General features: G+C 52.6%; 8 protein-coding genes across 8 annotated transcripts; 2 read left to right on the top strand and 6 right to left on the bottom strand.

The window, feature by feature from the left end:
• Positions 1–69: 69 nt before the first annotated feature.
• On the bottom strand, positions 70–1961 carry AYO20_10701 (hypothetical protein; the record flags this gene model as incomplete). Its single annotated transcript, XM_022648957.1, has 2 exons — positions 70–429; positions 492–1961. The coding sequence occupies 2 exons, from the start codon at positions 1959–1961 to the stop codon at positions 70–72; spliced, it is 1830 nt and encodes a 609-aa protein (XP_022495057.1).
• A 1148-nt stretch (positions 1962–3109) lies between these two features.
• Positions 3110–4601, bottom strand: AYO20_10702 (hypothetical protein; the record flags this gene model as incomplete). Its single annotated transcript, XM_022648958.1, has 3 exons — positions 3110–3208; positions 3268–4385; positions 4436–4601. 3 exons carry the CDS (start codon positions 4599–4601, stop codon positions 3110–3112), a joined length of 1383 nt encoding a protein of 460 aa, XP_022495058.1.
• An 816-nt stretch (positions 4602–5417) lies between these two features.
• Positions 5418–8285, top strand: AYO20_10703 (DNA mismatch repair protein msh-2; the record flags this gene model as incomplete). The annotated part of the gene is made up of 2 exons (XM_022648959.1): positions 5418–5441; positions 5496–8285. The coding sequence occupies 2 exons, from the start codon at positions 5418–5420 to the stop codon at positions 8283–8285; spliced, it is 2814 nt and encodes a 937-aa protein (XP_022495059.1).
• A 281-nt stretch (positions 8286–8566) lies between these two features.
• AYO20_10704 (hypothetical protein) lies at positions 8567–9047 on the bottom strand (the record flags this gene model as incomplete). Its single annotated transcript, XM_022648960.1, has 2 exons — positions 8567–8838; positions 8909–9047. 2 exons carry the CDS (start codon positions 9045–9047, stop codon positions 8567–8569), a joined length of 411 nt encoding a protein of 136 aa, XP_022495060.1.
• A 1597-nt stretch (positions 9048–10644) lies between these two features.
• Positions 10645–11914, top strand: AYO20_10705 (hypothetical protein; the record flags this gene model as incomplete). Its single annotated transcript, XM_022648961.1, has 2 exons — positions 10645–10719; positions 10775–11914. 2 exons carry the CDS (start codon positions 10645–10647, stop codon positions 11912–11914), a joined length of 1215 nt encoding a protein of 404 aa, XP_022495061.1.
• A 127-nt stretch (positions 11915–12041) lies between these two features.
• AYO20_10706 (hypothetical protein) lies at positions 12042–13647 on the bottom strand (the record flags this gene model as incomplete). Its single annotated transcript, XM_022648962.1, has 2 exons — positions 12042–12487; positions 12585–13647. 2 exons carry the CDS (start codon positions 13645–13647, stop codon positions 12042–12044), a joined length of 1509 nt encoding a protein of 502 aa, XP_022495062.1.
• A 229-nt stretch (positions 13648–13876) lies between these two features.
• Positions 13877–15026, bottom strand: AYO20_10707 (hypothetical protein; the record flags this gene model as incomplete). Its single annotated transcript, XM_022648963.1, has 2 exons — positions 13877–14928; positions 14987–15026. 2 exons carry the CDS (start codon positions 15024–15026, stop codon positions 13877–13879), a joined length of 1092 nt encoding a protein of 363 aa, XP_022495063.1.
• A 2740-nt stretch (positions 15027–17766) lies between these two features.
• Positions 17767–20061, bottom strand: AYO20_10708 (hypothetical protein; the record flags this gene model as incomplete). Its single annotated transcript, XM_022648964.1, has 1 exon — positions 17767–20061. The coding sequence occupies one exon, from the start codon at positions 20059–20061 to the stop codon at positions 17767–17769; it is 2295 nt and encodes a 764-aa protein (XP_022495064.1).
• Between the last annotated feature and the right edge of the window lie 451 nt (positions 20062–20512).

Consider the following 20512-nt stretch of genomic DNA (forward strand, 5'->3'; position numbering starts at 1 on the left):
GCGTCTCACCACCTTAACTCTCACAGAAAAGAAACCGAAGCCAGCATCCTCTCCTCATTCTCCTCGTACCTAAACGGCGGACAAATCCAGCGGACTTGTACATGTAAAAGAATTCACCTGAGGATTCTTGAACGCCTCAATCATGCCTTGGATGGCGGCGTACGCGCCCAATCCCGCCGTCGCCAACGCACCGCCCGCGTGAATAATGTGCCACACATTGATGTACCATTTGTCCGCGAAGAATCCCTTAATCAACCTCTTTATACCATGCTCGCTCCGGACAGTTTGACCCGTCTGTTCATTGAAACCGTCGCCCGGTGTCATCGAGTTCCTTTGCATGGTGTAGGCAAGGTGGATGATGGGTGGGAACGAGTAACTGAACTGCACAATACAAAAGGCTGCAATAACGGAGACAAAGCCAAAGTAGTCCTAATCTCATGGGTTAGGGAGTGCAAGAAAAAGTTGTATCTGACCAGAGGGAGGACACTCACTGGAATAGCCGCCGCGACGATAAAGGCCACAGACCAGTACACCGGTACAATCGCACTAAAGAGATATTTCCCCGACTTTGATGTCAAGGGTGGCGCATTGAACAATTCCTGCAGAACTTGATTATAGAGCACCTTGATTCCAATATTGCCGTACAATCCCGCTGCGATCAACCCTGAAATCACGACCAACATGTCGCAGGCCGCCTGGAATCCGTAGGGAGAAAGACCCATGTAGGCGATGGTAAAGCTGTACTGGCCTTGGTAATGGTACACATAGCAGCCATAGATGAGGTAGACGGCGTAGATGAAAAATTGTGCCGCCCACATGGCTTTGATGAAGTCCCACGGGCGACGCATCTCGGCCATGATTTCGACGAAAAGTTGCGCCCCGCCGTACGCGAATACACCGCTCATCAGGCCGTTGATGGCGCCGACGAAGTTGCTCGAGTCTGGGAGGCCACCATAGTGGATGATGGATGGGTAGACGCCGTTCTCGTCTGGCGCGATGGTGGCGGGATTGACGGCTGAGCCAGCGGAGCCAAGGACGCTGATAGCATAATTCGGTGGCGAGTGAGCCATGACACCCATGGAGATGAATATCACCAGCAAGTTGAGGCCCACGGCAACCATGGAGAAGACGCCAAAGTTTCGCAGGGTACGGACCTGGCCCATGAAGAAGCCCGCAATCACGAACAAGACGACGCAGACGACATAGCAGAGCCTGAACTTGGATGTCTGCGAGATACCCTGGCCGTTTTGGATGATAACTTGACCTGTGATAAGGAGTAGCTGGATCGATTGGAGAATGTTCACCACATATCGCGCAGTTGTGCCCATGGTGCGGTAAGCCAGATCTCCGTAGTTGCGGAGGGGATATTCATACGAGTCGAGGCCGAGATAGACTTGCCACAGAAGATAGCCAGAGTACCCAGCCATGAAGGCGAAGACCGTATAGAGAGCGACCCCCGGACCCCAGCCGAGGGTTCCTAGAGCAAATCCAACACCATAAGGACCTAGGATATCTGTAGTGATGAGATAGAAGCCGGCTCCCCAACTGGCGGTCCTCAATGCCCGGGATGCGTTTCGCCATTCCTCTTCAGTGACCAGGCTGTGTCTGGACAAGATGCTTCTGCGTCGTGGCCGGGTGGGTTCTTGACTGTCGTGACCGTCTGTCCCAGGCAGCACAGATTTTTCAGTGTTTTCCTTTTCAGCAGTTGTATCAGCACCGTTGTTGACTGGCACTCCTTCCGCTGTGACTGAGGATTTCCTCCGAAAAACTTGCTGCATGATCCCTCCATCAGTAATATGTTGCTGGACTTTCTCCTCTTCCCTGGTACGGTTGGCGTAGTGTACGTATTCCTCGAAGGTTACACCAGGATCGTAAAGCTTCCGCTGTGACGGACTGATATAGGTCTCAGGTCGGCTGGGGTTGACAGGCAACCCACCATCCTTTGCATCTGCTAAAGACATGGCGATGGAATTGAAGAATCCAGCACAGTATCAGTATGACACCAGCCAAATTGAACCCTGGGAATTTGGTAGGTAGTCTCTTACAAGCGCGTGCACTCACATACAGGGAGAAGGAAGAGAACGGAGGAGGAGACAGGACAGACCGCCGTACTTACATCAAAAGCTGCCACGCGAGGGCGCATACCTCGGCGTCGAGTCACACGAGCAAGGCCACTCCAGTAGCGATCAATACTACCTCACCTCGCGGTGGTGCGAGCAATGCATCCAGCTGGTGGTGTGGATAAGGATAAACCATGATACCCAATGAACAAATTCGATGGCGAACCGAGTTGGCTGGGATCATCGAAAGAATGAAGCGTCTAATCCGAATGTGTAGTCGCTTGCCTGTCACACAAGCATTGTCAAGCTTTGCCCAAGCCAACGGCCCCGCAGCCTCGAGCTAGTTCTTTGAGTCTTGTGGGTGGAGTGATGAAACCACGGCAATGTCGCCTTCAGGCATCCGGCATATCCTATCTCCATGGTGCTGATGGTGGTGTACTCGCGGCCATGACTGCCCATAGGTCCTATCTCTGCGCAGTTTACAACTCAGAGAGGCTGTCTGTGCCCGGGAATGTGTCAAGCAATGTAACCTTGGGCCCCGGTGAATGCGTATTCCAGAAAACCTTGAAATCGACGGAACGGAAACTGCCGATGATGTTGGAGGAGTCAAGAACAAGGCGTCCCATCTTGAATCGGACAGCTGCTTGTTCGTACCTGGCGCCTTCGGTGATACTCCACGGACGCGCATAAAACTTTCCAGATTGGTGATATCGATGATTGTCGTTGTACGGGGCAGTGTTCACGCATCGATACCAAGGTAAGATGGTGCAATGTGGTCCAGTTATTCATCGATCGAATCTCCTTGATTGAAATGTTACTTGTGTAGGTATCTAGGGTTCACCAGGCTTCTAGGGAATTCGTCACATCCTCTCACCCATGAGTATCAATACACCAATCCCGCAACGCCGCAGTCTTCATCCAGTATGTTCCAGTTTGATTCTTAGGGAAAACGTTGTATCGTTGTAAACCCCACCATCGAGTCGCCCCATGTCGGCCCAAAGTCGGCGCCATTCGTAGGTTGCGTTGAAGGTCAGCAATGCCTAGTTTTCTTACTCTCGTAGCCTTAGGAGGTCTTCGGCGCTGGGCTCGGCGAGCGGAGCGGTGTTCTGGCCTCCGGGGTGCGGGACTGGGGTGTTTGCGCTCGTGATCTCGAAGGGGTTCGTTTCGCATGCTCGGTCTGGCACTATAGACCGAGCATGTTGCCAACCACACCCGCATGCGCAACACCGGCGACATGTTTGAAGTGATCCGCTAATTCTTTCGGGTCCACAAAAACCCTCCACACCTGGTCAGGAACATCCTTGAACGCATCAATAAATCTTTCGTTCTTGTTCTTGGTCTCCATGTGAGGTGCTTCAACGACCTTGCGGATGTAGATTGCCTTGATCCAATCAGGATATTTGGCGTACATGGCAGCGTACGCCTCAGGGTCCGATTGCGTCGAATCACCGATGCAGACAAACTTGCGGTTCGGAAGCCAAGATTGGATCTTGTCGATGCGATCAGTCTTGTATTCTTTCACACCTTGAGTGAGAGATTGCAAGAGACCGCCCAAATACATCCACGAGGCATCTCGCAGGATGAGAGTCCCTGGAGGGTAGTTGCCATCGAGGAAGTCATGGAGGAAGGGATACAGATTATATGGAGAAGCCGACAGATAGAACCAAGCCGGAGATTTCAGAGACTCATCAAGGACCTTGTAGAACTCGGGCATTCCTGGGGTCGTCTTGGGAACGTCGGCAAAGGTGGATTGCAGAATACCCGTGGGACTCGGGGTCATTGTCACTTTCACTGTATCATCGATATCTGAAATGACGCCCCAACCCTCGGGACCGATAAATCGTGTGTTGCATTTTAGACTGGGGAAGATGTCGCCCTCGCTTGTGCAGACCACCGTTTTTCCGTCAGCATCATCGGCACCACCGGTGAGTAAGGTCTGACTGCTGATTCCATTGAGGTTGGAGGGTCCGAGAACACGTTTGTGAGGGATAGCTGTCGGGCCTGGGCAGGGAATCTTGATCTGAATTGTGCGGGCTGGAGCAATGGCCATGACAAAGGGCTTGATGCGCTCTTCGATCCTCTTTCTGGCCGCGTCGTCAACGCCAGCCTTGCCATCCAACCCAACCAAGTCGGCAATGGAGCTAACATATTTGGTAAAGTCTTTTCGACCTTCACGGAAGAAGCAAGCCACGAATTCGGCCTGCCATGGCTGGGTCACCTCTTTTCCGGGCTTGATCGGTCTGTATGCTATATTGTCCAGGAGCCATACTATGTTGTCCTTGGGGTCCGCTTTCTTGCCGAAGGGGTTCTTCGAACCCAAGAGGCCTAGTTTGCGTCAGTGGCTGCTCACCTCGATACTTGGGATTCTGACATACTGGTGCCTTTATCAATGAAGCTCATCTCAGTCTTGCTCCAGCGTTTGGGTAATTTGGCCTCGATGTCTTCGAAATTGGCATCTTTGCGAGATTGAGCCTCGAGAGGGGATTCGTTGACCTTTTGACTAGTGAAGTCCATAATTGATTTGTCCTTTCCTTTCGGCATGATGGAAAAGGTCCTGTGGATATTTCGTCCAAGTGACTGCGGAATGAGCCAAGCTCGTGACAAAGGAGAACGATAACAATAACGTGCCAAATACGAAATAAGCGGCTGAACTGGCCTGTGATGGGGAATGGTTGAAATGGGCGAAGGAGAAAAAACAGACAAAGACCAAGACGAAGAAGAAGGCAACCTCATGGCAGCTGGTTGACCAGAGAAGGAGCAACAAGACCTCTGGCACGCCGTAGGAAGGCACGAGGCTGGTCATGGACACAGGTAGCAGGAGGGTATGGAAGTGTCAGCAGGAAAGAGAGGACACGAGTGGTCAGTCAGCTTTAGCAAATACGGTCCCGAGCTGGCACAGGAGGGTCACCAGCATTGAGTAGATGGTGATCTACATCTGATTTGAGACCTTTGAGAGGTTTGAACCCCAAAATAAGGGTGAAGAAACAGGATTGTGGTCCTTGACCAATTCTGGGGACCCTGAAACAGCCTCATGATCAAGATACAGGCTTGACAGGTTATCTGACTGGGGGGCATGATCTGTTGGCGGACGAGGGTGTGAGATTAGGCGGAGGCTTAACAGGGAGAGCGCCTAGCCAGGCACCGAGCCCCAAAGACAGAGGAACAGCCACTAATATAGGTAAGCAACAGTGGCAACATGCGGGGAAGCCCAAACTCGCGTGCGGTGCGGTCAGTGCCAAGTTTTCGTGTTGACGCGTAAATCGCGTTGAAGTGAAGTGGGTTTCCAAAAAGTCTCCATGGAAGTTCACAATCCAACAGCCAACGTCGCTATCACTCACCAGTCCCAGCAAAGACAACATGGCTTCCAGACCCGAGCTCAAGGTATGATGTCTCTTCTCCGTCCAAGATGCAAAGTTGCTAAGAACAAATACAAAGGTTGATGACGAGACTGGATTCATTCGTTTGTTTCGATCTCTCCCAGCGAAACCGGACGGCAACAATACTATTCGTGTCTTTGATCGAGTCGACTGGTACTCGGCGCATGGAGAAGATGCGGAATTTATCGCTCGGACTGTCTACAAGACAACCGCTGTTATTAGAAACCTCGGTCGAAGCGAAAATGTTTTGCCCAGTGTCACAATGTCGACTACGGTTTTCCGCAACCTCCTTCGAGAAGCGCTATTCAAGCTAGGCAAGAGAGTGGAGATCTGGGAGACCAGTGGTAAAGGCCAGTGGAAACTGGCCCGTCAAGCTAGCCCTGGAAACCTGCAGGCAGTTGAGGAAGAGCTGGGCTCGGGGATAGATAGTCAGGGCGATGGCGCACCCATCATCCTGGCTGTCAGAGTCAGTGCAAAGGCTGGCGAGGCCCGAAGTGTCGGCGTGTGCTTTGCAGACGCCAGCGTCAGAGAACTCGGTGTCAGTGAATTCTTGGACAACGACCTTTATTCCAATCTCGAAAGCCTTCTTATCCAGCTGGGCGTGAAGGAGTGTATCGTGGCGGGAAGTCTCCAGAAACAGGATCCCGAACTAGCAAAGATACAGCAGATTGCCGATTCTTGTGGCATTGCCATTTCGGAGAGGTCTGCAGCCGACTGGGGAACGAAGGATATCGAACAAGACCTGGCAAGACTCCTGAAGGGTGAAAATGCCATGGGACTTCTACCGCAGACAGAACTTAAGCTCGCAATGGGTAGTGCCGCTGCGTTGATCAAGTATCTGGGCGTCATGACAGACCCCAGCAATTTTGGGCAATACCGGCTGTATCAGCACGACCTGGGTCAGTACATGAAACTGGATGCAGCGGCGCTCAGAGCTCTGAACCTCATGCCGGGTCCACGAGACGGCGCGAAAAGCATGAGCTTGTTTGGGCTGCTCAACCACTGCAAAACCCCGATTGGAGGCCGCCTACTTGCACAGTGGCTCAAACAACCGCTGATGAATCTGGCGGAAATCGAGAAGAGGCAGCAACTAGTGGAAGCTTTTGTCACCGACACTGAACTTCGTCAAACCATGCAAGAAGAACACCTGCGCTCAATTCCTGACCTATATCGACTGGCGAAGAAATTTCAGCGCAAGCATGCAAATCTAGAGGATGTGGTTCGGGCGTATCAGGTTGTTATCCGGCTCCCAGGCTTCATCGAGGCGCTCGAAACAGTCGTCGACGAACAGTATCAAGTACCACTGGAGACACAGTATACCTCAAAACTGAAAGAATTATCGAGCTTTCTTGGGAAATTGGCCGAAATGGTTGAGACCACCGTGGACCTCGAGGCCCTCGATCGCCATGAATTCATTATCAAACCGGAATTTGATGAGCAACTCAAGGTGATTCGAGCCAAGCTCGATAAAGTACAGCACGCCATGGAGGTCGAGCACCGTCGAGTGGGCAAAGATCTCAGTCAAGAGCTTGACAAGAAGCTCTTTCTGGAGAATCACAGAGTACATGGGCACTGTTTCCGGCTTACGCGTAACGAAGCGGGTTGCATACGGAACAAGAAGGATTATAAGGAAATATCAACGCAAAAGAACGGCGTCTACTTTACGACGAACGAACTGTCGGAGTTGAGGAGAGAGCACGACCAGCTCTCCGGATCTTACAACCGAAAACAGTCGTCACTGGTATCAGAGGTTGTTCAAGTGGCTTCATCGTACACTCCAGTTATTGAGCAGCTTGCTGCTATTATCGCTCACCTGGACGTGGTGGTCAGTCTGGCCCATGCTTCCGTCCATGCTCCCACAGCCTACGTCCGGCCGAAGATGCATAGACGGGGCACGGGGGATACTGTCTTGAAAGAAGCGCGCCACCCTTGTATGGAAGCTCAGGACGACATCAACTTCATCACCAATGACGTCGAATTGAGGCGAGACAGCTCCCGGTTTCTCATCATCACAGGTCCAAACATGGGCGGTAAATCGACGTACATTCGCACGATCGGTTGTATTGCTCTGATGGCCCAGATCGGCAGCTTCGTGCCCTGCACAGAAGCAGAGCTGACGATATTTGACTGCATCCTCGCTCGTGTAGGAGCATCAGATTCTCAACTCAAGGGCGTCTCGACCTTTATGGCGGAAATGTTGGAAACCGCAAACATCCTGAAAAGTGCCACCAGAGACTCGTTGATCATTATCGACGAGCTCGGCCGAGGCACGAGCACATATGACGGCTTCGGTCTCGCGTGGGCCATCAGTGAAGAAATAGTCGGGCAGATCGGCGCCTTTGGGTGCTTTGCCACTCATTTCCATGAATTGACCGCTTTAGCGGACAAGTTCCCGAATGCGGTCAAGAATCTCCATGTTGTGGCATTTGTGGGTGATCAGGATAAAGATGTCGCCATGACCAATGGCGAGGGTGAGTCCGCTTCGAGTAAACGAAGGGAGGTCACCTTGTTGTACAGAGTTGAACCCGGCATCAGTGACCAAAGCTTTGGCATTCACGTCGCGGAGCTTGTGCGGTTTCCAGAGAAGGTGGTCAGCATGGCGAGACGAAAGGCCGAGGAGTTGGAAGACTTTACGAGTGCCACCGGCGAACAAAAGCAGAACGAGTGGTCAAAGGAAGATGCGGACGAAGCCAGCCAACTGTTGAAGGCTACGCTACAGAAATGGAAAGAGCAGGTCGAAGGCAAGGACATGACCAAGGACGACAAGTTACGGTTGATGAGAGAAATGGTCAAGGGTGACGAGAAGTTGATGAGCAATCCCTTCTTCCAGACTGTACAAACACTGTGAGATTTGAAGCCGACGTGGGGCCGGTCTGCTATGTCTGCTAAAGTCAGTGTGAGCGTGGTGTTTGGGAGTCAATGCTGAGGGAAATGCTGGAAAGGGCTGTTGTGGATAAATATTCATTGACGGTTAATCGGAAGGACGAGAATGAAGGGAAAGGTAGTTTCTGGGATGTCCAATCCCCAGGTTTGAGAGACTTGCAGAAGGCTATTCCTCGATCACATGTAAAACTTGTATACCATATATGTTTTCCACTTCCATGCCGGCCTCAATGCACCCGAGATCGTTCATGCTGTTGCATTCTTGATATTACTCCTCACATCATCATTACCACCGTACTGTTCCGCATATTGCCTGCTCACATCCTCGGGGCCCTCGCCAGGGGCGCCCTTTTCAAAATCACCAGCCTTGGTCGGCCGCCCTGTGCCTTTCTGTATACCACCGCCCTCTTCGACGGGAATCTCTCTGTTGTCACCCGCACCCGAGACTTTGCTTCCGTATTCAGCGGTGCTACCGGGAAACTTGTTGGTTACTGATTGATCGATGCCAGATTCGGTTGCTATATGTGACAGGGGTTTGATCAGTGTGCGGTGCAATAGGAGCAGATGTGGGAAAGTTTCTATACATACTGCTGTCGCTCCCTCCAGGGACCGTTTTGCCTCCAAAGCCACTGTCTTGCGCACCGTGCTTGGATTTGGCCGACGCGAGATCTCGTTCGGCTTGTTTGGCAATGTCCATGAGGTCTTGCCCCTTGTATTGCTCAGACATGGCTGCTAGGTAGGAGGTGTCTTGGTGTGATTCTTTTGTCGGAGGGGTTTCCAGAAGACAAGTCGCGTGTGATTATGGTATTGCATTAGAGAAGACCAGATCATATTCTCCTTGAGGTTTTGTACTCGGATTTCGTTGAATAGTTGTGATGTCATTGGTTGATGTCATGTAGAAGTCACAGTGGTGCTGAGCCCCTTGAGGCCGGAATCCAAATCCGGGTTTGCATGTGGTCAGCCTTGCTCGAATTGCGCAAGGCTGAGAATCCAGGCATTGAGGTGTTGTGATTGTTGGTGATGAGAGAAGGTCTGGCAGATAGGAGGAGTGCGCGTCGTAGTCCTTGATTCTCGCTCCAACAACATCATGGTTGTTTTTTCCAACGCAGACTATACTTCTTCTTGGTTGGTTCTCAGATCGAGCCTTCCTCAATACCCTCACTTGCACGTCGCTCTTGCCTCAAGAACGTGAAGCTTTCTGACCGTATTGCAAGCGAGGCATCGAGACTGCCCTCGCCTCCGACATGGGTCGGTACTCTGATGGTGGCTGTTTTCTCTCCTCTCATAGTTTCTGTGAGCCACTCCCTCATCATTCCAGCTTGCATTTCTTTCGATCCCCAGTGAAGCGAGTGCGACGCTCACCGTTTTGTCCTCTCATTTCGCCGCGGCTCAAAATGCCACCTAACCCCGATCCTGCTTCTCTCAGTGCACGCAGCCGTCACTCTTCAGTCTCCGCCATCCCACGGCCAAAATCTGGCACTTCTCGCCAGGCAACGCCCGTAGCTGCTCGAGCAGATAGAAGGGACTCGGCAGCAGGGAGAAGTCTCCCCAGAATTCCTCACATGCACCGGATATCATGGCATCGTAATGACTTTCTTCCGCCTAGCTCGTTCCGGATGGCCCAGGCTGAGGCACCGCGGCCCAATAAAGAGTCCTTACTTCCGTACAAGCAACGGTCCCATCATGATCTGTCCGGAACCCGACAACAGCTCTATATCCGAAACATGTCCACGCACTCGTTGAGCAGTCATGAAGCTGTTGTCGCTCCGTATCACCTCAAGCAGGTATCCAGCACTACTGCACTGCCAAAGTCCAAGACGATGGGAAGCCTCCTGTCTTCACCTCGCGAGATAATCACCAGACGACGCCTCCTTCAACCCCTCGACCCACCTCTGCCGCGAACACAAACTCTGGGCAATATCTCATGCTTTGCTCCGACACACCAAACGCCTTCTCCGAGAAAGCCTATCTCTGTCTCACTGTGCTCCTCAGAACAGCATCACGATAATATAAGTCAGCTCAATATCGCCGATGCATTGAACGAAAGCAGGATGACAGAGAAAGAGATGGACTTAATGATACAAGTCCAGAGAGAAGCGGCAGTCAATCGCGCTCGACTTAGAAATGCTTGTCAATACCGAAATCCTCTAGCAAGGGGCACAGCTGAACCTGCACCAACTCTGAAGCTGTCACTGAACGATGTTGCCAATACACAACGCCTCGAAAGCATGAAGAGGACGTCATCATCTGGTCGGCTTTTGTTCATCAATTCCACTTTAGCGAATAAAAACTGGCGAGACAGCGACATTCCAACTTCGGCAACAATGACAACCAGTATTGGAAGCGTCACGAGCTCGAGCTCGAGCCCGAGTCAGATTTCGGACATTGATGCAAGACATGTGAGAGAACGATCAAGTATTTTATCGCCGTTGAGCGTTGTTAACCCTCAGACAGGTGTATGCCGCGGAGGACGCATCGTACTGGGCTGGCCGATATATGTCTCTCTGTGACCGACTTCGCATGAAGGAGCTGAACAGACCACCTCAATCGCCCGCAGGATCGACCGAAAAGAAGGCTGACCGTCTTTTCGAAAATAGCGAGAAGGTGCGTATGAACAGTGCGCTCAATGAGCTTAGAGAGCATTGCAAGACGAAAGAAGCCTTGAAGAGCTTTGAAGACTTTGAGAATATCCTCCTCAAAAAGCTAGGAGTTTCGCGTCAAAGCCTCCATCGAGCCGGAAGTCTCGCGTTTGGGGGTAAAGAAGTGGAAAGGCGGCTGGGCATGTCGGGGTCAAATGGTTTCAAACCATTCTCGTTGAGCATGTCAACCTCTCCTGGACATGGCTCGACACCAAGCAGTAGAGTATCGAGCGTCAATGCTGAGGCCGGGTTGACCGAAACTTCGAGAGCGTTCTACGGTGAAGGCACTATGGCGAAAAGCAAGACCACAGGCAATTTGGCATCTCTCATTCCTCTCGTACCAAAGAGACAGCATGTTATTGAGGGCAAATCTTTGCCGAAGTCGAATACTGTCCAGCTCACTTCACATCGTCGTCGAACATCCTACTTCGAGTGTTCTCCCGAGACGCGAGCAAAGGCTATGAAGGAGCGAGAGGAACGTGCATCTCGCAGAGCAGCCGAAGCGCACCGACTTTCAAACCCACAAATGCCATCTGTAAGTGTTTTCAGGAGTCGAGGGCGGAGTAAGGATCCAGTACCATCCCCAATGGCTGTGCAAATCTCAGGATCTGTTCAGCCTCAATCCTTCTCTTCCTGTTGCAAAGTTGATGCCTCGGGAGAAGTGACAGATTCTTTGAGTGTGGCAATGCTCGAGAGTGGACATGTTTGCCCGCCCCCAAAGGCTGCAAACAACACCTTGCCATCACGAGTGGAGCTGGTCAAGGTGCCTGGAGGTGGGGAAGAGAAGATCGTCAAATCACGGCGTAAGACGGAGAGACAGATCAGTGGAGAGAGGGTCAAAACCCTGTTTGGAGCCGGAATGCGAGAGGTCAAGAAGATGGGACGTCGAGTCAGTGGGATGAGTTGGCCTGGAAGTAGCGACGACTTGTTGCCGCCGGAAAGTGGAAGCAAGTGAAGAGTATATTGGCGAAGAGCGCCATGAGATGGATAAAGGATGTAACAATGCCGCAGCTAAACATTCCAGTCAACAGGAATAGTGGATAGCGCAACTTGTTCAGACACCTGTATGCCGGACGCCAGAACTATGCTGGTACCCAATGGATCTCCACCTGGACTTTCCTCGCGCCATTTCCATCATCAGCAAACAGATCCACTTTTTCGAACCTCTTCGGAGTGGTGTGTGCGTAGAAGATGCTGTGGTTGTGATATGCGAGCACGTTGGCGCCATGCCCGTTGTCGGCGTAAGAAAAGATGCCCTGGACCTTTGCAGAGTTTGCACACTCGAATCTGCCGGTGACCGGGTTCACCAGACACGGCGAGTACGACGACGAGAGGGAGAACAAGGCCTGGTGGCCCGGGTCAACGACGTCGTGCTGGGCGCGGAAGGTCGCGCACGTGCCCGAGACGTACCACTGGCCCTGGCGGATGAGGCAGCCCTTTCGTGTGGTGGTGGTCTCGGGCTTAGACTCGGCCTCGGTCTCGGACGTGGGCGCAGAGTCAAGCACGTGGATTTCAAGGTGGCCTTTGCCTGTGAAGGGGGCGGTGGTGGAGGTGGGTTCGCCACCGACAGTGGTGGTAGTCTTTGTAGGAGAGGGGGGGTGGGGGCGGGAGTGGCGCCTCGTCACCAGGCGTCTTGGGGAGGTATTTGATCCCGCGTCTCGGGCAGTTTGAGAGAGCTCCGTCGGGCGGGACGGGCACGAAGTGTTTCCGCACGGTGGTGGTGTTGAGGAACGGCGAGTGAGAGAGGTTAGAAAGAGAGGAGGAGGAGGAGGATATGTCGCGCCCATGGTCTTCTCGGGGAGACATCATGATGGCTTCGGCCTCGGATCTGGCTTCGCCGTCCTCGAGGTCGTAAGATGTATGTCTCAGCGAGCCCATCACCGCGAAATGGTACCATACTTCGTCCAGCTCGCCGCGGCGGTTGCAGCGGAACGTCACCGGCTGGCCGTGTGGAGAGGACTGGACAGCCTCCTCCAGCTCCTGGAGCGTGCATCGCTTCTGGGACGAGGGAAGGATGCCGGCCTCCGCAAGTATGGAGTACGTGTCGAGCGTCTTGAAGAGGGAGGTCGTGTGGATGAAGTAATCCAGGACGTCGAGGTGGCGGTGCCGCCGGTTTGGTGTCGGCGGAGGAGCCCCGTAGCAGTCCGGCTCGAGGGTCGAAATGCACGTGCCGTGCTTGTTCCACTCGTGCGCCCACAGGTGTTCGTGGTCGCCGTTGAGGGAGAGCCAGTACGTCTCCATAAACGAGAGCAGTTCGTCGACCATGGCTGGATGATTTCCACCGTGCGCCTCACCTGCACCATCTTGGCCCTCTAGGGCGTGGCGGAGGACGGTCCGAATGTCGGAATGCGAGCGCGAAGAATCGCAGAACGCGTCAAACCCTCCCGTGCAGAGATCTGGCCAGAGGCCGTGAATGGTCCAAGAGTTGTTGGGCCCGATGGGTGGCTCCGTATCCCAGAACTGGGTCTGCAGGAAGTGTCCTGACGGGTGGTTCACACAGCATGTGTTTATATCTTGCGCCGGGGGCGACGGACATGATAGGGACGGGGGGTTGGGGCAGACTGAGGGGTTGAAAGTTGAAGATGAAAGGGTGTCTTGACTGACGCTGTCGGTTGTTATGAGAGGAGCGGGAAGTAGAAACGAGGACAGGACGGGCACTTGAGACAGCAGTTGATAGAAGGAGGTCATTGTGGAGTGAGCGATCAGCTGTAGAATAAGAATAAGCGAGCGAGGGCAGCTTTTGTTGATATATTCTCGGTATATAAAAGGCCACTGTCTGATATTGAAGGAGAGTTTGTTCGAGGAATGAAGGTCCGGGGATCGCGAACCACGCGCTCCGTCCCCCTGAATATGACGTCAGCGAGGCTGAGGTGGTCACAAGGCTGGCGCCATCACGAGGCTGACGACCCAATGCTCATTATTCCTGCATCACTTCATCCTGAGGGTATTTCGTTCCTCCCTGCCTTCGGATCTCGTCCATAATCTCCATGACGCGGATAGTCTCTTTCCAAGGCATGATGGCGCTCTCTTTCCGGCCAGCCGCAATGTCGAGGGCGGTGTTGTCCGCCTCGTAGAAAAACCCCCGCCCGACACGAGGATAGTCGTATGTTTTGCTTTCAAAGTCATGTTTGTTGTCTTCTTTCCGTCGATAGACTGTAAAGGACAGAGGATGCGATGGCGCTGCGCCATGTACATCGATGTAGCCTTCGGTGCCTTGAATGCGGCAAATGGCTTCGCCAAACCCGCCCGACATGGTGGTCGAGCTGACGATTCCCTGTCTTCCCGTCGATGGGTATTGTACCAGGATACTCGAAGTGACTTCGACTCCGTGGAGGTGGCTTTGAGTTGCAAGGATGGTCGGTCTTTCAGAGTTTTCAGGGGTGTTGGGATCCAGTGCCAGGAACGCCCATGTTAGCGGGTAGATGCCAGTATCTAGCAATGTTCCGGCACCAAGCTTAAGATCTTTGTATCGCGAGGTGTCTGGCAAACTAGGGATGTGCACCAGTAAGCTGAAGTCAGAGGACATACGGAAGATATCCCCAATGACATTATCTTTGAATAGTAGCTTCCTCAAGTCTGCCACCAGAGGTCGATGCCGTAGCCACATCGCCTCGTGGACGTAAACACCTTTCTTCTCTGCAGCATCGAGCACCTCTCGTGCCTCGCGGGCGTTGATGGTGAACGATTTCTCGCACAGAACGTTCTTCCCGGCGGCAATGGCATCGAGGCAGTTGCTTTTATGAAAGGAGTGTGGAGTTCCTATATAGACACAATCCACGTCTGGGTCCGAGTAGACTTGATCATATGAAGCATAGATGGTGGGGGTTGCATTCGGGCAATGTTTTGCGGCGAAGTCTTTACCCTTCTGCATCGATGAGGACCCGATGCATTGGATGACATGTTTTGCTTTGGCATCGGGTCGGTGGAGGACCAAGTCTTCAACGAACCAGGAAGAAATGAGACCGGTCGCTGCAGAGGCTGTCAGTAGTGCCACTTCGTAAAGAGCATGGGAGTAGTGGTGGCATACATACTATTCCCCACCTGCAGGTTGGAATATCGGCTGCCATGACACTGGTACGAGGAGGTATACTGTGACGGGAAAGTTGTGCTTGGTCAATAAAGATATGAAGCGGTTATCATCTGTTTGGCCGGTGGTTACATTGGGACAATGGGTGAGTGGATGAGTGGGTGAATGGAGGGCGGAAACGATTTCCGCAGGGAGACATTGAGGGGCGAGCACAAGGAGATAATAATAATACTGTACGAGGGCACGAGATACACTTTCATACTTCGAATTGTGGATTCTTCCCCATTCCTCCGCATTCCCGCCACAAACAACCCGCACCAAGAACAATAAACATCCCCCGTCTGTGCCTTATCGCCTTATCCACTTGTTGTCCCTCCTCTTCTTCTGGACAAATTACTGACTGAGCAGTATGTTGGACTGTCCTTTTATCAAGACAGACATGTGAAGATACGCTCAACAGCACTCTCGTACCGAGTGTCTCGTACATTCTCCCCATCGTCGAGGTTGAATCGCTCTACCCCTGTCACCTTTATCAACGCCGTCACACTCTACTCAGCGGCTACACGCATTGCCGCATTTACCGAGAAGCACCTTTCCTGAGACGCTTCTACTACATCACAGTGCATGCGCAGTTCTCCAACTTGCATATTCATCACCGTTCTCATCTTTCAGCACTGCGATTAACTTGTGTATTGCATTTCCCGCCCACGACAACGCTCTCCGGTTATCAGACCTCGTCACATCTCATTGATCCTGGGAACCAAGCCGTGCCTCCGTACCTCTCAAAATCCGACGCGCGATCCGCAGCCATGGGCCGCTTCACAACCATGGTTCTCTCCTGCCTGCACAATCTCCTCATCCAACTCCCTCAGAATGGCTACCATAATATCTCACGCGTCGTGCAGCCTCAAATCCGAAGCTTATCTGAGAGCCTTACCATTGCCAACCCCACCGCCAGGCGCAATGCTGTCGGTCGCAAGGAGAATGAGATAGAAATGCAAACCCTGCACCCTAAATCTGGGCGTGAGGCGTCCATGAAGCACGAAGCAGCGGTTGAAGGTAGTCAGGTCCGATAGGCCATGGCAGCCTCAACGCAGAGAGATTTAAGGACCATCAAGAAGTCATTTACAAGAGATTGGATAGAGTTTGGCCGCCAGAGTTCACAAAAGGACACCTGAAGTCAACAAACATTGCCTACCACTTGAATCATTGTGTCGCTTGACATCTGCGCGGCTGTCGGTCTCTCCCGAAAGGGTATTTTTGAAGTCCTCACCGATGGGATTGATCCCTAGAGGGATTTCGGCCTTGTCTATGTCCCCTGATCAATGCCTCGCACCCTCCTGGCACCAGCAACGCCTACAGGAAATTACAAGCCCTGTCATCCTGAGCGAATGACCATGTTTATGTGCCTTCAGACGACACTATCTACAACATCTTCTTGAACATCTTCTTCAACGCAACCACTGAATATCCACCCGCCATGCTCTTTGCGACGGGAGCGATAGCTGCAAATTCTGCCTCTTTGTCGAAGCCAGCATTTATTTTCGCTGCACTCAACACTTTCGGAGCCGGTCTCACGTCCGCCACAGACGGCATGACTCGACGGGGCAAGGCTTTCCCTGAAAGTGAGCATTCTGCTTCCTGTAGTTTGTGCGCCACCGCAATCTACAAGGGCAGACAAATCTGCCACATGGTTCACGGGGATGGAACTATACAGAGGTGTAAGATGGATGAGACAGAGAGATCGCCTTGACGGTAGATGCTTGACTTTGCGCCAGCCAGGGAAGCAAACCAGGCAGAGACAAACCATCATTATCCACGTCTCTCGCCACTCCACTCCAAGCCGGGGGAAAGCATGTTCTCTGAAAAGGGACCACCCATGTTTGATAACGGGTCGACTCCAAACCCGGAAGGAAGCAAGACGGATGGCATCCTCGCTCGTCTTTCACATTGTTTTGCTTTGCGTTGGGCGTGGGCGTGGGCGTGGGTGTTGGTTCTCTGCGGCATTCCCTCTGAGTGGTACTATCATATCTCATTCTGCTGCTCTACGCTGTACTACACTACACTACTCTGCTCTCTGATGCGGCAGTGGGCAGATCTGTACTCTATACTACGGTACTACTGTACTACTGTCCTTCTGCACTATTGAACTATTGAACTACTGCACTACTATACTGTTGCGCTACTGTCCTTTCTGCAATACTGTTCTGCTGCACCATTGCACTACTGTCCTGCGGATCTGCGGTCCTGCGATCCTGCTGGCCCTACTCTGTACAATACAAGTCATTGTTGCCACATTAATATCAATATCAATACCTATATCAAACATTCAGCAGTGCCTCCCTCGCCATTCTGAATCGCTATCCTTTTCGATGGAGCGCCCGCTCTTTGAAAAGGTAATCTCATCTGAGGCCAGAGTTCGGTGAAATTGCTCTTCCTCACTGTGTGAAAGGTTTCTGCTGCACCGCCAGCCAGGTTGAGCAGCGAAGCAACCCTGTTGATTGATGTCTCGCTTACTATGGGGAGAAACTATTCAAGATTGGCTGTAAGCTTTATTAACCCTCGATTCATCCAGCCCTCATCAATGACCATGTCGGCCAATTCTCTTGATCTTCAGCTCTCGTGATAACGTTCCCAACTCCACCAGCCAGGCCGGAACAGCCTTCATGCACTGCCACACGATCCTCATTCTCCGATGGTCAGTCGTACAACCGCGTGCATCAAGTCATCCATCCCCAAGCACTTGCGTTTGGTCGACAAGTCTACTCGGTAGTTGCTCATCAACCACGAATATGCCGTCTCCCCTGATGATACAGCTGAGCCACAGTCTTTGGTTCCGAGTCTTCTGTGCGATAGCCCGACTCGTTGCTCACCATGCTCTCCCTAAGTCTCTCCCGTCTCCCTTCTCGTCCAGAATCACTCTCGTACTCCCGACTGTCTGCTTCGCTCGACCTTGCACTTGCTCCTCTGAGGTTCCGTGTTCCCGGTCGAAGGTGGAGGACATGCGCCACACCGGTGTGAACTTGTTCTTCATCATACTCGTCTTGCTGCTGCTGTCTTCCTCCATCGTCGCGGGCTTCATATTCCTGGTAGGCATGAAAATAGCTGGGCTTCGGTGGACTCCTAGGACCTCCACCACGAATTATTCGTTCAATGTCGGTTTCCGTGTCGCTATAGGGTAGTCCACTGGATAAGTTCAACATATCCAACGCGCAGATGCTCTTACGGTAGACTTCACGATCGCTGCTGGCGACACTGTGGTCGGATTTGTTTTCATCCAGAACTCGCTCCGTCTGGAGGCCACTGTCCGGAGATGAGTTGATATCGGAAACTTCGGTGATTTTGCTGAGCACGCGTCGCGCAGCGGTCTGTCCCATGATACCATTCTTAAAGTAATCTGATGTGATCTGTGCCGCGAGGGGGCTCTCGATTGACGGAGCAATTTCAGCAACTCGAGCCGCCAGGGGATGAGGCCTCGGGTACGCTGGGGGGTCAGGAAGCGACTTGTCGGTATCTATGGAAGATGTAGTGGGAGCGCCACAACGTACAGCACCGAGTGAATCAGATCGTGGCCGATACGTTGGTGCTGTCATGACAGTCTCGTTCGAACTCTGACAGCTATCAATGGGTGTATTTGGTGTCGTCAATGCTCGCGGATTTGCGTGTGTCTGCAAAGAAGGTCTGTGGCGAAGTGCTGCGCGATCGACCGTGGAAGCCACCTCCTTGGACGAGAACCTCGAATCCTCCGATGGGAGTCCAATCATGCTGTAACTCGTGGGGAGAGTGCCCTTGCGGTATTTGTCTTTGTCCCTCTCCATTCCAAAGAACCTCAAGGCTTTGGACGTGCTGCTGTTCTTTGCAGCCATGGCGGCTGCATCGGTAGGCGGCTGGAGCATCGCGTTGGCTTGGGAGATGACGTTCTTGACATCCTCCCGTCGCGCGAAAACCTCCTCGCGAGCACTACCCAGCTTTTGACGAAGATTCGATATCTCGGCATCGCGTTGATCAAGTTCCAGTGTATAGCTCGTTTGCATGCTGACCATAGTCCCTCGCAGCTCTTCATATCTTCTTTCCATCCTCTCCGAGTCCGTCCGCATCTGTTGGCTCTCGGCAAGTGCGGCTCGACATTCCTGCAAGTCTCTGCTTAGATCGTCGTTCTGTTGCACAAGAAGCAAAAGCTCGTGATCCTTCTGCTGGACAAGCTTGACTGCCTTGTCGTACCTGTCCACGGATGCGTCGAGGTTTTTCGACTGGTCTTGGATCATGGCTCCCTGCCCATGCAATACCTTGCGATAGTCTCTGATGAGGTTTCGCGCGTCGCGCAAATCTCCAACATATTTATCTAGGGTCTCCTCGGCGATTCGAACGTAATCCACAGACTCGTGAGGCTCGTTGCGCGTGTAGTCGGCTATGATTCGAAGAACCTGTAGAGTCTTGGGCTCGTCGATGGTATGCGCCCAGCTAGGGACATTGTTCTGGATGAATGTGCCCAAGAGGCGGGTGACTTCGTGAACGGTATTTCGAAGTTCTGATATTCTTCGGTCTTTGTCTTCGATTTCCTTGTCTTTGGCCGTCATCCTCTCCAAAGCTTCCTCTACCTGCCCTTCGAGTTCATTCAGTTGTTCGTGAGAGACCTTGTTATCTCGTTCAGCAAGCGATTCCGCGGACTCGACAATTTTGCGGTACTCGGCCGTGATCAAGCGCAGTTGATCGCAGAAGGATTTGAGGGCCTGAGGAAGGTCAGTGCCAAAGGTGGTCGCAAAGGTCGAGCTTCTTACACTACTCAGGTTTACTTGATCAACGCTTGACTCGAGTTTCAGGTTACAAGCTTCGTTGAGCAGAGTCGTCATCTTCTGCAGTTGACTGCGCATAGCGGGCAACCAGTGCTGGGATATGGTCGCATGGTCGCATTCAGGCAGTTTATCCAGCAGCTCCTCGATGGTCATTGCAGTAAATGGCTGTGTGGACTGTAGGCCTGCGGGGGCGCGGCTTCCGATGGTGTAGAGAGGCATCGTGCTTCCGACGGACCGGTCGTGCTTTCTCAAAGGGGTGGTCAGGCTTCGCAAAGCTTCCATTGTTTCGTCATCGCTAGATGCGGAGGTTGAGAGAGTTGGCACAGAGCTTGTCGTGGAATCATCAGTGTCTCGGCGAAGCAGTCGAAGAGATGGCGGGGGTGATATGGGATTTGTTTGCGGGAAACCTTGGCTTGCCAACAAAAGTGAACCTGGCAACTCTGCCGCTGTTGGTGAATACAGTGATGTCGGACTGGCTGGCATCTCCGGCAGGGAAAACCCCGGTGTCAAGGGTGTGGCAGGGTTGTACCGTGTTGTTGACGGTGAAGACCTATCCCTGAAATCAAACCCCAGTAGTGAATATTTACGTCGGTCAGTGGGAGTCTTGGGAGTCAAGAGTCCTCCAAGCCCGGAGCATGGTGGTGCTGAAGCCAGACATGGTGACCAAGATGCAGCATCAGAACCACTTGATATTCGCAGTGGAGGAGGCCGACGACGCAGTTTGGACACAATG

Source organism: Fonsecaea nubica (genome assembly GCF_001646965.1).
Source record: "Fonsecaea nubica strain CBS 269.64 chromosome Unknown Scaff119, whole genome shotgun sequence".
In the NCBI taxonomy this organism is placed as follows: Eukaryota; Fungi; Ascomycota; class Eurotiomycetes; order Chaetothyriales; family Herpotrichiellaceae; genus Fonsecaea; species Fonsecaea nubica.